At 38.4% G+C, this 14945-nt stretch overlaps 1 protein-coding gene across 4 annotated transcripts in view; it reads right to left on the bottom strand.

The window, feature by feature from the left end:
• Positions 1–14945, bottom strand: part of csf1rb (colony stimulating factor 1 receptor, b) — a 30564-nt gene that overhangs the window by 7207 nt on the left and 8412 nt on the right. For 3 of the 4 annotated variants that reach the window (XM_048166278.1, XM_048166277.1, XM_048166279.1), the window contains exons 3-14: positions 13424–13684; positions 11527–11811; positions 11310–11443; positions 7539–7704; positions 7245–7440; positions 4104–4225; positions 3904–4015; positions 3620–3813; positions 3418–3533; positions 3217–3343; positions 3010–3114; positions 57–167 (exon numbers count right to left, since the gene is read on the bottom strand). In XM_048166278.1, coding sequence (XP_048022235.1) covers positions 57–167; positions 3010–3114; positions 3217–3343; positions 3418–3533; positions 3620–3813; positions 3904–4015; positions 4104–4225; positions 7245–7440; positions 7539–7704; positions 11310–11443; positions 11527–11811; positions 13424–13684 — 1929 coding nt within the window. The remainder of the gene's footprint in view (positions 1–56; positions 168–3009; positions 3115–3216; positions 3344–3417; positions 3534–3619; positions 3814–3903; positions 4016–4103; positions 4226–7244; positions 7441–7538; positions 7705–11309; positions 11444–11526; positions 11812–13423; positions 13685–14945) is intronic. The other variant, XM_048166280.1, reaches the window with a different exon arrangement.

Raw genomic sequence — 14945 nt, 5'->3', positions numbered from 1 at the left:
TTGATAATCTTACTGATTTCACTGCTTTTGAATGTGAGAATATGTTTTTGACTTACCTTCCTGAGTACATGCCCCCAGCAGATTGACTATGTTTTCATGTGGCCCAATATAATTTAAGATCTTCAGCTCAGACATGAGTGCTTCTTTTTCTTCAAAGCGGGCACTAGCTGTTCGGGGCAGAAATAGAGAGAGTTCTAAACAAAAACCTCTGGTCTTGAGTGATTGAGGTATTGGGTTATTGGATTAACCCTCACTCTCTGTCCAAAATATATGTTCAGGGCTGATTTTTAGTTACACTTCCAAAGGCTTATTTTAAAAGGGGCTTTATGTAAGAATTTTCATGTATTAACCACTTTTTATTGCCAATGTGTGAATAGCATGTAACAAAACTTAAAAAAAAACCTTCCCGACTTCCTAGGTTGTCTATGAAAGCCTGAAGACTGACTTTTATGTGAGGGACTAAGGCCGTTTTTGCTGGGAAAATCAAAAGGATGTAACATTTACACATGCTCCCGAAAGCCTCTCTTCCGTTCAATGGGCCTCATTCATTGAAACTTTCATAAATATATAAGTAAATTTGGAGTAATTTGCATGTAAAACCTTTCTGAAAACTCATTTGCAAATGCTTCGTAAACATCAGATCTGATAGTTAAACTTATGTTAATGAATTCCAATAATTCGTAAACAGGGTGCACGTGCTCGTCCATTAGCATAATACCCACCGGTGAATTACAATTACGTAAATTACATGTCCAGGAACTCTGTGGAAACTTCCAGACTCCATTCTCAGGTTTGGCTCCAGTATTGCATAAATGCAAAAGAGACTAGGCCATATGCTTAACAATAAATATTCAGTTAACACCAGAGCGTTTTTAGCCAGCTGGTGGCGCTTTAGAGCTAATTTTGAAGAATATTAACTTATATTAAGTTCTCCATTGTTGTTTAGTTGTTGTAAAAATTAGGATGGTTGGTTGGTGTAGTATTTGTCCCGCCTCTACTCCACTGTGATTGGATGACTGGGTAAAAAGTGACAGTGATGAGTGCAGCATTTTACCCAAGTTGAACTTTAAAAAAAAAAAAAAACAGGGCAAACAAACTCATGAAATATTATTATGGTACAGAGTGCATCAAAAGTGTCATCAGTTTGCCTGAAAGAACACAGAACGTTCTAATGTTTTACGCACCATTTACAAATGTTTTACAGGTGTAAATTTCTTTTGCACCAACTAACATTTTCATGAATCCAAAAATCTATGTCAGAACGGCTTTACATTCTGCTCGAGTTTCATGCAGGAGGCCCAATGAGTGTATGCGAGCACTGCAGTGAGCTTATGCTAAACAGACCCTCTGCATGGGCATTAAAGGATTAGTTCACTTTCAAATAAAATTTTACTCACCCCCATGTCATCCAAGATGTTCATGTCTTTCTTTCTTTAGTTGAACAGAAATGAAGGTTTTTGATGAAAATATTCCAGGATTTTTCTCCTTATAGTGGACTTCAAAGGCCTCTACTTACGGAAAAAATGGAACTGACGCTGCCTTCTTTCCGTATTTATTCCGTATTCCGAAATATACCCTTATTCCTTTCATCAAAAACCTTAATTTCTTTTTGACCAAAAAAAAAAAAGACATGAGCATCTTGGATGACATGGAGGTGAGTAAATTATCAGTGTGTAAATTTTATTTGAAAGTGAACTAATCCTTTAAGACTTAATTAGCACCAGAAGACTAGCTTGTTTGACTTTATGTGGCACCACAAAGATCAGCTGCCGCCTGACAAAAGCAATGCATTCTGGTTAGAAAATTTGTCTGACTATGATCGGCCCTGCAGCCGCCTTACAATCACATGTGCCAAAGTACTGCGAGAGCAAAACAAGACCAGCCGCCTAGGTCAGGCGATGCACTTACTCAAAAGCCTTGATGACAACACACTTTATTCTCATTGGTCAGATTCTGTGATGATTACGGAAGAGGATTAGGGCCAAGCAATAATAAAAAAATAAAACCATCTCGAGATTAAAGTTGTTACATTTTGAGAATAAACTCATTAAATTATGAGAATAAAGTCATTAAATTACAAGAAAAAAGTCGTTAAATTATGAGAACAAATTCGTAATTTAACAAATTTGTTCTCGTAATTTAACGACTTTTTTCTCATAATTTAATGACTTTATTCTCAACATTGTATCTCGACTTTTTTCTCGTAATTTAACGAGTTTATTCTCAACATTTTATCTAGACTTTTTTCTCGAAATTTAACGATTTTTTTCCTCGTAATTTAACAAGTTTATCCTCAACATTTTATCTCAACTTTTTTCTCGTAATTTAACGAGTTTATCCTCAACATTTTATCTCAACTTTTTTCTCGTAATTTAACGAGTTTATCCTCAACATTTTATCTCAACTTTTTTCTCGTAATTTAACGAGTTTATCCTCAACATTTTATCTCGACTTTTTTCTCGAAATTTAACGATTTTTTTCCTCGTAATTTAACAAGTTTATTCTCAACATTTTATCTCGACTTTTTTCTCGTAATTTAACGAGTTTATCCTCAACATTTTATCTCGACTTTTTTCTCGATATTTAACAACTTTAATCTCGAGATGGTTTTATTTTTTATTATTGCTTGGCCCTAATCCTCTTCCGTAGATGATAAGGAAGACGTGTTGCGTGTTTTTTCTTAGACAAGTTCTTGTATTTAACCAATCTTGATATTGACTATCTGAATATCTTCAAAACATGGGAATTTCAATCACATCCACTTCTCAGTCATCAATTTTGTGAGACTCCAGACTTCTTTCTTTGCTTCTCTTTACCTTCACACTTGAGAATACAACACAAAGTCAAGTTACTCGCAGAAGTTCGCTGAAGACCCTGCACTGTTTTTTTTTACTGTATTGATATATTAAATCCTAATCCATGACCCAACTTTCGCTACCTAAAGTGAACAGATCCTATATCTGATATCTAGATGCAAACATCTACTCAAATTTGTCATATTGAACTTACGCTTGAGCATTTTTACTGCCACTCGTGTAACAGTTTCGTCCTTGACAAGCCCATAAGCGGTTGCTTGCACCACCTTCCCAAAAGCTCCTGCTCCTAGAACTTGTCCTGAAGTAAAAGCAATGATTTCCTTATTGCAGTTATTATTTGTTATGATTAACAACAACAAAACTATGATCATGTAAAACAGTGAGCACAAAGTTACAGTACCAAGCTTCAGCTTATTTCGGGGAAACTCCAGTTTTTTGTTGTATGGAAGTTGGGTGGGGTCAACGAATGTGTAATTGTTCCCATCATTCACCTCAATGATTTTCCATTGGATTTCATATTTCTGTGCCTTAACAAAAAGGTAGTGTAAAAAAAAACGATCTTCTGCATCATTTGTGAGTACAACGGAAGTGAAAAGGATACCTCTCTGTGCTTGAGGAAGAGGATCAACATCCATAAGATCACCACAGCGAAGGCTCCAGAAAGAACAACAGTGATCAACACTGAAGTTGACCACCCTGATGTATTTCCAGGAACATCTACATTAAAGATGATGACAGATTACAACTCTATTTCAAATGCACAAAATGGTGCTTAATTGCAGGGATATTGACATTTTTCTTACATGAAATTGTATAGGTGAAGGTATCACGATCTTCTCCGGCAATGTTTGTAGCCACACACTGAAAAGTTGAATTAGTTTTTGCGTTAGTCACTGGTAACACACTGTTCACCTGCTCTGGTTCATACTCTCTGTCTTCGCCCAAAGTGGACTGGTTGGCTTTTAATTCCACAGCTGATGTATTGATGTATCTACACCTGTCACCCAATCATATTAAAATCAGAAAATTAGAGCATCCTCACATATTTCTTGAAGACATACTACCTTATATAACAAACTGGACATACATAGTTTTGGTATCTTCTTCACAATGGACCCACTGGATCCTGGGTACAGGATAACCAATCGCCACACAAGTGGCAATTCCATTTTCCCACTTAATTTCAGTATTAGGCTTCTCTGTATGTTTGGAAAGAAAGCATGATCAAACTTTGGTTTCATTCATTCTATGAGATTCTTTGGTTCTCTATTAAGCAAATGGACTTACGGTAGACATGAACATCAAAAACGATTGAGGCATTGACACTGGCACTTCTGGCTGTGAAGATGTAGTGACCATTTTCTTGTACTCTAACTTTTCTCAGCAGGATTGTTGACATATAGCTGATACTGTCAAATATAAACACACATGATCAGTGTCACCTAACAAAACAGAGCTTGTTCTTGTTTAACAGCTTGAGGTTTCTGGGTCTCGTTTCCTGAAAGCATTAAAGCCTGATTCTTCTTAGGAAATATCAGAATCATCCCAAAGCCATTTTAACTTAAAGGGATAGTTCACCCAAAAATTATCCCATCATTTACTCACCCTCAATTTAACCCAAAAGCTGGATTAAAACAATCTAATTGTTGGGTTTGTCCATTTTCAACCCAACTTGAGCTGTTTTTTTAGTGCAGCATTTTTTAGAGTGTATGGCCGCCTGCAGGGAGCCAGTTATTATAGTTTATAAAGTTTTAAATATGGACATTTTTTTTGCTGAGTGAACCTTAAAGTGCCCCATTATGATTTTTTGAATATGCAGTGTGTAATGTAGCTATCAGTGAATGTAAATGGTTGACAAAATTGTAAAGTTGAAAGTCCACTATAAACAAAGTTATTGTCTCCTAAAAGAAAGAATCGACTCTGAGCCGCATAAACAAGTCACGAATTCCCGTCTTACTTCCATGACCTGCATGCGTAACACATTTGCATAATGCCCGCCTATGGTCTTTGTTGGCTGCCCACGAACAGCGCCTACTTTGACCCTCAAACACTGTAGCTGGTTCGTGTGGTTTACATCATGTCGAGAAGACGCAAATTTGTGTTATTTTCACTTCCAAAGATTGAGGATGTGAAAAATCAGTGGTTAGAATTTATTTTTACAACTATACCACAGCAGTACAATCCCAACCTTTTGTTGTCTTCCTGTCATTTTATTGATGACTGTTTCGTAAATCTCTGCGAGTTCAATGCAGGATTTGCAAAAATGAACCATGGTTTTTCTACGAATAAAGCCAAAAAACCATGGTTATTGTAGTTATTCCATGGTAACCACAAATTAACCATAGTTTAACTATGGTATTTGTGTGGTTTTACAAATAGTATTAAAAAACATGGTTTTACTATAGAGACTGTGGTCTTTAGTCTCCTTGTTAGAGCACCCACTTCCCATGTGGATGGGCCCGGGTTTGAGTCCCATTTAGAGAGGGCAGTTCGAATTGGAGGGGCTACATTGGTGCTGTGACACAGACCGGAGTGAGGTTTAGAAGGGTGAGTGCATCAGACGTAGGCCGGTAAGAGCTGTGCATGTAAACCTCACTCCCTTGATCTCAAGATGTGCTCTAGCAACTGATGCTAGAGACTGCGGTCTTTAGCCTCCTTGTTAAAGCGCCCGATTCCCATGTGGACAGGCACGGGTTCAAGTCCCGCTTAGAGCGGGTGGTTCGAACTGGAGGGGCTAAATTGGTGCCGTGACCCGTATAGGTTTTAGGTTTAGGGGGGTGAGTGTAATGGACGTAGGCCGGTAAGAGCTGTGCATGTAAACCTCACTCCCCTGATCTCAAGAGGTGCTCTAGTGACTGACACTAGAGACTGTGGTCTTTAGTCTCCTTGTTAGAGCACCCACTTCCCCTGTGGATGGGCCCGGGTTTGAGTCCCGTTTAGAGAGGACAGTTCGAATTGGAGGGGCTACATTGGTGCCATGACCCAGATGGGAGTGAGGTTTAGAAGGGTAAGTGTAACAGACGGAAAGAGCTGTGCATGTAAACCTCACTCCCTTGATCTCAAGATGTGCTCTAGCAACTGACGCTAGAGACTGCGGTCTTTAGCCTCCTTGTTAAAGCGCCCGATTCCCATGTGGACAGGCACGGGTTCAAGTCCCGCTTAGAGCGGGTGGTTCGAACTGGAGGGGCTAAATTGGTGCCGTGACCCGGATAGGTTTTAGGTTTAGGGGGGTGAGTGTAATGGACGTAGGCCGGTAAGAGCTGTGCATGTAAACCTCACTCCCCTGATCTCAAGAGGCGCTCTAGCAACTGACACTAGAGACTGTGGTCTTTAGCCTCATTGTTATGGTGCGTTCACACCAGACACAAATGAAGCGTTAAGGGTGAGTGATTTACATGTTAAGGCAATGCAAAGACGCGATAGACATCCTGCGGCGCGAATGACGCAGCACAAATTAAGCGTTTCGGGCGAGTTGAAAAATCGGAACTTTGGCCAATATTCACGCCGTGTTAACCAATCAGGAGCTTGCTCTAGTAGTGATATGATTATGACGTAGCAAGCGGACGCAGAAATCCGAAACAACAATGAAGGACAAAATCATTGTCGCTGTATGTGGAGCTGTACAATACATCTTCGTACTTTTGTAGAAACAGGAATAAAAAGGATCTTGCATGAAAGAAAGTGAGTGAGGAGGTCAGACAATCTGGTAAGTTGTAAAAAATGCTCTTTACTCAATTTGAGAATGGCAGAAGCCCCTCACATGACGCAAATTCGCGTCTGTTGTGAAGTGAATTTCACGCGCGAATCAAGCGAGTAAACTCAAAATGTTCAAGCATCCAACTACGCAAAGGTCTGGTGTGAACGCCCCATTAGAGCACCCGCCTCCCATGCGGATGGGCCTGGATTCGAGACCCGCTTAATGTAGGAGGTTCAAACTGGAAGGGCTACATTGGTGCAGTGACCTGGAAGGAAGTGAGGTTTAGGGGGGTGAGTGTAATGGACGTAGGCCGGTAAGAGTTGTGCGTGTAAACCTCACTCCCCTGATCTCAAGACGTGCTCTAGAGACTGCGGTCTTTAGCCTCCACGCAGACAGGCACGGGTTCAAGTCTCGCTTAGAGCGGGCGGTTCAAGCTGAAGGGACTACATTGGTGCCGTGACCCAGATAGGTTTGAGGTTTAATGGGGTGAGTGTAACGGACGTAGGCTGGTAAGAGCTATGCCCAGGTTCGAGTCTCGCTTAGAGCAGGCGGTTCAAACTGGAGGGGCTACAGATGTATGTAAACCTATTTTAGGAGACCTAAATAAAATTAGACACCTTTAAATTGCATAATAGAGGCATTTTAAGAGGCCCATTATCTAGAACTGACTGATGCTCAGATAACTTTATAATTCCAAGCACAAAAACAAATGAACTGAAAGTCTGTTTAACCTTTTATTTATCTGGTGAAAGGTTTCCTCATGGGTGTGATTCGATTTGGGAGTTTTCCAAAATGTCCATTCAACTTCAGGATATGCATCAATTTCCACACCAAGTTTAACAGTATCCCCTTGCATCACCTCAACATCCGTTCTATTCACCTTGTTTTCAGAGGACAGGATGGAAGTAAGTTTAATGTAAGGCTGATCTGAAAGAAAACACCAAGACCATGACTTAAACACAATTTCACAGACAAATCTTTAATGAAATCATTTGAGTGTCACTCTCTGGTATAAATAAACCTACCAACAACTGTAAGAACTGCTGTAACACTGCTTTTTCCAGCTTCATTGTGACTGGTGCAGGTTAAATTCCCTGTTTCAGACATGTTGACTTGATGAATAGTCAAAAGGGCATCGATACACTGCGCCACTCCATCACACTTATTGTGTGACTTTTTATGATTCAGTACCTAAGTAGGACAAATCATGATCATTTTTTTAACCAAACATAGTGCAGTAAGCATTCAATCTGGCATCATATTTGCTGACAATAAGGAACTGAAATGGATTTAGAGGAACTGAACAGCCTGGCTTTGAATTGAAAACAGGTCCCACTTTATATTTAAAGGATTAGTTCACTTCAGAATTAAAATTTCCTATATCGCCCAAGATGTTTATGTCTTTCTTTCTTCAGTCGAAAAGAAATTAAGTTTTTTGATGAAAACTTTGCAGGATTTTTCTCCATATAGTGGACTTCACTGGTCTCCAAACAGTTGAAGGTCCAAATGTCAGTTTCAGTGCAGCTTCAAAGAGCTCTACATGATCCCAGACGAGGAATAAGAGTCTTATCTAGAGAAACCATCGCTCATTACGCGCGACATAGGCGGAAGTACTGATCCAGTGTCTACAAAGTGAAAAGGCAAAGACTAAGTCAAACAGCCTTTACAAAAAAAAAAAAGTAAAACAACAATGCCAGATGATTTTAAAGTTGGAGGAGAAAATGAGATGGAGTTTTTCGTAACATGTCCTCCAACCAATACGTCTATATAGGTCGTTTGTCATTTCCCTGAAATACGACCCATAGGAACGTTTACTAAAGTTGCGCCCCTATCGACAACAGGACGCTTTCATTTTAATGCATTGTTCCCTTTTATCTGCGTCATATTTCGGGTTTTGACATTTGGACCTTCAACCTGTTGAACCCCACTGAAGTCCACTATATGGAGAAAAATCCTGGTGTCACGATCACCGTCTGCTCCTGTCACTTCCCGGACTACATTCCCCATAATCCTCTCTGCCAATCACCTGCACTCACTCCACCAATCACTACACTAATCACCACACCCAGCTGCAGATCATTACCAGGACTATAAAGGACTGTCACACACATCACCTCACCGCGAAGTCTTGATTACCCTGTGTGTCAATTCTAAGCGTTTCCCTGTGTTTATCCTGTTTCCCTGTGTTTATCCTGTTTCCCTGTGTTTATCCTGTTTCCCTGTCTGTTCCTGTTCCTGCCTTTGACCCTTGCCTTGCCATCCTGTTCTGTGAATGATATCTGCCAGCCCTGATCTTCTGCCTGTATCTTGACCACGATTCTGCCTAGCCCTTGCTGTTCCCGTCTGATCCTGATTGACCCTGCCTGTACGACTACGACATTCTCAATAAAGCTTGCATTTGGATCTTACCATGAGTCCTGCTACGTTACATCTGGAATGTTTTCCTCAAAAACCTTCATTTCTTTTCAACTGAAGAAAGTAAATTATTAGGAAATTTTAATTCTGAAGTGAACTAATCCTTTAAGTGTCTTTACTATGTATGTAAAAACATTTAAATTAATCATTAGATAAAATGCACTTATTGTGTACATACATGTTTTTACATTGTACTTAAATGTAATCAATAGCTGCATGTAGTTAGAGCTGTATTCATTTCTGTAATTACATCTATAATTACACTGCTGACCTTCCCTTTTCCCTTACCCCACCCTCAAACCTCAATACAATACAGAAACTGTCAAAACAATGAAAACAGTAAATACATTGTACCTAACAATTACTATTTTTTCGGTTACACTTTATTTTAAGGTGTCTTTGTTACACTATAATTATACACTTTAAGTACTGCGTATTATGAAGTGACTACATGTACTTACTGTTGGGTTAGGATTAGGGTTTAGTTGCATGTAATTATGCATAATTTATAGTTATTACTATAGTAACTACATGTCACATATGTAACAACGACACTGTAAAATAAAGTGTTACCATTCTTTCTTTTGATTATAAGTACATAGTAGTTAAATATAAATTGTGACTGAAAACATGCATAACTATACTGCTGCTCGTCACTGTTAGTGCTGTAGACTGCATCAAACATTCATTTCAGTGATGTGTGGTAAAAATATGAAGCATAGAAATCTTTTGGTATAATATTCTGTAATCCTTCTGGATCTTGGGGCTATGTCTTGGTCTAGATCTGGGCCTCGAGGGGTCTTAAAGAGTTTGGTCTCGACTCCAACTGTTAGGCAAACATAACATTTAACAGATTTGTAGAAGTCATAATAGTGTAAATTACAGATCACTTAATTCATTTTTTTAGCCTGGGTGTGATTTGCATCATAAAAGAGGAGCAAGATTTGGTCCCTGGGAGTAGAATAGATGATGTAAACTCAAACTACAGATTAGGAGTCCCTAGCACAGTCAAGATCCTGACATATTTAGGTCCCTATGATTTCTGCAATGCAGAAAACGTGGACGGAATCACACAATCCAGTCATAAAAACGGAATGTGGAATTTGTCAAATTTTTGATGAATAAGTAAAAAGTAGGACAGTACACATAAATCAAATCGTGAATATTAAACCGCAAAAAGACTATTTAAATATGAATGCTGCATGTTCAGCGTGGCTCAGTGTGAATGGCACAGACGCGTGGTTTGATTTACCACACACACTGAAGCACGCGTGATGCTCGCGGTGTTTTCAGCCTCTGTCCCTCACTATATGAGGACATGATTGCATGAACTTCATCTCCAGAGCCGTTTCATTTGAGAAAAACTATTGTCATTTCATAAACACACAGAAACTCGGTCTTCACACTTCACAGCAACCCGTCAAAATAAAAGTTTGGCTTAACTTAAAGAAATTGTGACAGAAATATATCTATTACTGTTGTACAGTAGAATTTAGCTACGTCTTATTTTAATACTATCTCTAATAATAATAATAATTATTATTAAAATTGTATTTTTTAAGGAAAAATCTAAATTTTTTAATCCAATTTCAAGTGTTTTAATGCATCAATTATGTCTTGTAATGCAATATATGATTTCATGAATAATTGTAACCAGAGTTATATTACATTATAGTAGTTATTTACTCCTTTAGAATGTATAATGCATTAAAACACATGACAAACAACCAATCTCAGATGTAACAATGACTATGCAAATATTATAATGAAATATTACTTTGGTTAAAATTATTTATGAACAGATATAATGCATTATATCATACACTTTGAATACCTTTATAATGCATTAAACATAAAAGCTTTAAAGGGTTAGTTCACCCAAAAATGAAAATAATGTCATTTATTACTCACCCTCATGTCGTTCTACACCTGTAAGACCTTCATTCATTTTCAGAACACAAATGAAGATTTTTAAATGAAATCCAAGAGCTTTCCCTCCATTGACAGCCTACGCAACTACCGTTTTCAAGCCCCAAAAAGGTAGTAAAGACATCGTTCATGTGACTCCAGTGGTTCAACCTCAGTTTTATGAAGCGACATGAGTGCTTTATTTGCGCAAAAAACGTAATTTACCATTTTATTTGCAACTTTTGGAAGAGAGAAAGCTAGACCCCTTACTTTCTACTAGAATTTTTAAAACAGACGGCAGTCTGTTTTGAGAGTCAAATCTAGACCAAGACACTGTGTAATGAAATCCAGACCAAGAACATGTTGTCAAGTGGCTTCAAGACCAAAAATACAAGATCATGATTGCCTGATTGATTCAGTTCCTTACCAATAATCTCATACTTTATTTCATGTTTGTAATTAGATCACTCCACCTTTTCTGATGAACTCCAGGTGATGTTATACGAATGATCTTGGGTTATCAGGTGACAAGGGATTTGCAGCGTTTCACCAACAAGTCGCACATACTGATCAGCTGGAAGTGACAGCAATGGTGGGTGTTGTGCTGCTGAAAATAGATGGGTAGTGCAGAATTGGTACAATGAGATAAGATTTTTATTTTTTATCAATAATTTTTCTTTTAAGACTCACTTTTCCTGACAGTGATTTGGAAGACATCAGACATCTTTTGGACTCCATTAATTTTCACAGTGCAAACATAACCTCCGTTGTAGCTAGGATGAAGATTTTGTATCAGTATGCCACGTTTGGGATCTGCAGTATAATTCATCTCGGATGGGACAGCTGATCCATTTTCCATCTTGAGTGAGAAGTCTGTACTTTCTGGGTTTGTCACCAAGCAGTCCAGCAAGTAGTTTAAGCCTTCTTTTTCAATTATGTGTTTTTTTGTAGGGGTAGTAAAAGCTTTGAAAGAATCTATTGCAGTAAAAAAAAATACAGACATTTCAGCCAAAACCAATAACTGATTATTATTTTTGTACATCCCAACAATTTTGTGAATTTATTAAATGCAGATGCTGTAAAGCACGGTTTTGATTCATTAAATGCCAAACAAGTTAAAATAGTAATTTCTGATTAAATGTGCCATAGAATTGAAAATTGAATTTATCTTGGCATAGTTGAATAACAAGAGTTCAGTACATGGAAATGACATACAGTGAGTCTCAAACTCCATTGTTTCCTCCTTCTTATGTAAATCTCATTTGTTTAAAAGACCTCCGAAGAACAGGCGAATCTCAACATAACACCGACTGTTACGTAACAGTCGGGATCATTAATATGTACGCACTCAATATTGGCATATGCCAGCTCATGTTCAAGCCATTAGACAAGGGCAGCCAGTATTAACGTCTGGATCTGTGCACAGCTGAATCATCAGACTAGGTAAGCAAGCAAGGAAAACAGCGAAAAATGGCAGCTGGAGCAATAATAACTGACATGATCCATGATTACATGATATTTTTAGTGATATTTGTGAATTGTCTTTCTAAATGTTTCGTTAGCATGTTGCTAATGTACTGTTAAATGTGGTTAAAGTTACCATCGTTTCTTACTCATATTCACGGAGACAAGACTGTCGTTATTTTCATTATTAAACACTTGCAGTGTTTATAATTCATAAACACAACTTCATTCTTTATAAATCTCTCCAACAGTGTAGCATTAGCCGTTAGCCAATGAGCACAGCCTCAAACTCATTCAGAATCAAATGTAAACATCCAAATAAATACTATACTAACGTGATTAGACATGCTGCATGACGAACACATTGTAAAGATCCATTTTGAGGGTTATATTAGCTGTTTGAACTTTGTTTATGCAATGTTTAAGGCAGTAGCGAGCTTGGGGGCGTGGAGCGCGAGGATTTAAAGGGGAAGCACGCTGAATCTGCGCATATTTAATGATGCCCCAAAATAGGCGGTTAAAAAAATGAATACAAAAAATCTATGGGGTATTTTGAGCTGAAACTTCACAGACACATTCAGGGGACACCCTAGACTTAAATTACATCTTGTGAAAAAGCATTCTATGGCACCGTTAAAGTCAATTTGGTTCTTAAAGTCACAATTCCTAGTGCTTAGTGTGTACATTCTGTTAAAGGGTTAGTTCACCCAAAAATTCTGAAAATTCTTGAAAATTCTGTCATTAATTACTCACCCTCATGTCGTTCCACATCTGAAAGACCTTTGTTAATCTTCGGAACACAAATTAAGATCTCAAACCACTCAATCCATATGAATTAAGTGGTTTTGTCCAAATTTTCTGAAGAGACCAACAAGGTTCATTCTCATGTGTTACGCACAAGTTTAAGCTTTTGTAAGGGGTTCTCGCTTGCATGTGGGAGAGTAAGTATTGACAGAATTTTCATTTTTGGGTAAACTATCCCTTTAAGTCATTTAAAAAAAAAAAAAAAATCCATATTTATTTACGTTTGTTTTGTCACTGGACAATAAGTATATAGTCAGTGTAAACTGTAAACATTGTATAACTTTTAAACAATCACTATACATTTTTATAGTGCACATACCTTTAACATATATGTGGATCTCTGAGTACAAGTCTTTTTGATTCTTGTAACTGCAGCTGTATGTTCCTGTGTGATCTGCAGTGGGGTTTCGGACAGTGAGGACGTTTCGATCGACGTTTTTCTGGTGGCTGCGGCGCCTCGTCTTCCATATGATATCCGCCTGTCCGTCGCAGCTCAGATTGAAGCGTTTGTTAGCTGACCAGACCATCTCAGACTGGTTCAGTGGAGAGAAGTTCAGCTTCATCACTGGTGCGGAAAACTCTGCTCAGACACACAGAAGAGCAGAGAAACTCAAGAAAAGTGAAAAAACAACAACTACGTATAGAAATATGTTAAATGCTGTGCGTACAGGTAAACAATGAGATTAATTCAACGATGCCAAACAAAGGTATCATCAAAAGCTTGTTTATTGTAAGTCTGTAGCACATGCAATAGGTTACAGGTAAAGTTAGATCAACCATAACACACAACAGTATAAAAAATCATTCAAACACTGACTTATAGCTATGATATATATTTTTTGATTAGGATTTCACATTTAGGAAGTTTTAGCTAAATTTTGTGATTCTTTTTTTGCATGCCGTTTTGTTAGTCCAAGTATAATATGTCATCAAAATGCTTTAAACGCAGGCCGTTTTGCTGGCGCATTTATTGGCTCTGTCTCTTCACTGCATCCTGCAGCGTGGCAGCAATGCGAGACACTTGCACCAGCAGCGCCTGGTGGTTCTCTACGAGGAGGCTCTGAAGGCGAGCCATGCTCTGGAGGTGGTTCAGTTGCTGCTCGCCCTGGTCGCCCACAGCCCGCAGGACCTTCAGGACTTCAGTCTGAGTGCTGGCCACCTCCTTGTTTTCTTGCACCAGCTGATTTAGGTTCTTCACCATTTCACCGAACCAGCCCCTGCTCTCCTGCTCTTCCTGAATGAGTTGGGCGAGTGACTGCTTTAGCTCGTCCAGGCTGCAGCATGCTGAAGTCTGTGACACCTGGGCTGGACCCTGGATGGTGTCAGGGGCTGAGTTCTTATCCAAATGACTCATTGTCATATCATATGGGCTGATTAGTTCTTCATTTGCTAAAGGGAGCACACATATAGAAAGCTTCAAAATTTCCCCACAAACAAGTTGTATTACTGTATGTCAGGTTTCCTCAAAGCCTCACGGCCCTGCAGAGTTTAGCTCCAACCCTAAACAAAAACACCTAAGCAAGATAATCAAGGACTACAGAGTTATTGGTAACACTTTACAATACTGGTGCACTAATATGCATTAATTCATGCTTAACTAATGCACAGATAATCATGCGTTGATGTATGACTCATGAAGAACTAAACCATTAATTAATGATTACTGCATCAGCAGCTAATAAAGAGTCTATATGATTAATAGAATCATATAGACTCTAAACCATTGTGGTAATTAACATATTAACTTAGACTTTTAGTTAATTAAATATGTTATTAAGGAATTAATACATCATGAAACATTTCATTAAAAGCAATTCATATATTACTTATTCTATTAATCA

The sequence above is a fragment of the Megalobrama amblycephala genome, linkage group LG18 (genome assembly GCF_018812025.1).
Source record: "Megalobrama amblycephala isolate DHTTF-2021 linkage group LG18, ASM1881202v1, whole genome shotgun sequence".
NCBI classification, from domain to species: domain Eukaryota; kingdom Metazoa; phylum Chordata; class Actinopteri; order Cypriniformes; family Xenocyprididae; genus Megalobrama; species Megalobrama amblycephala.
This window is presented reverse-complemented; position numbering and strand designations above follow the sequence as displayed.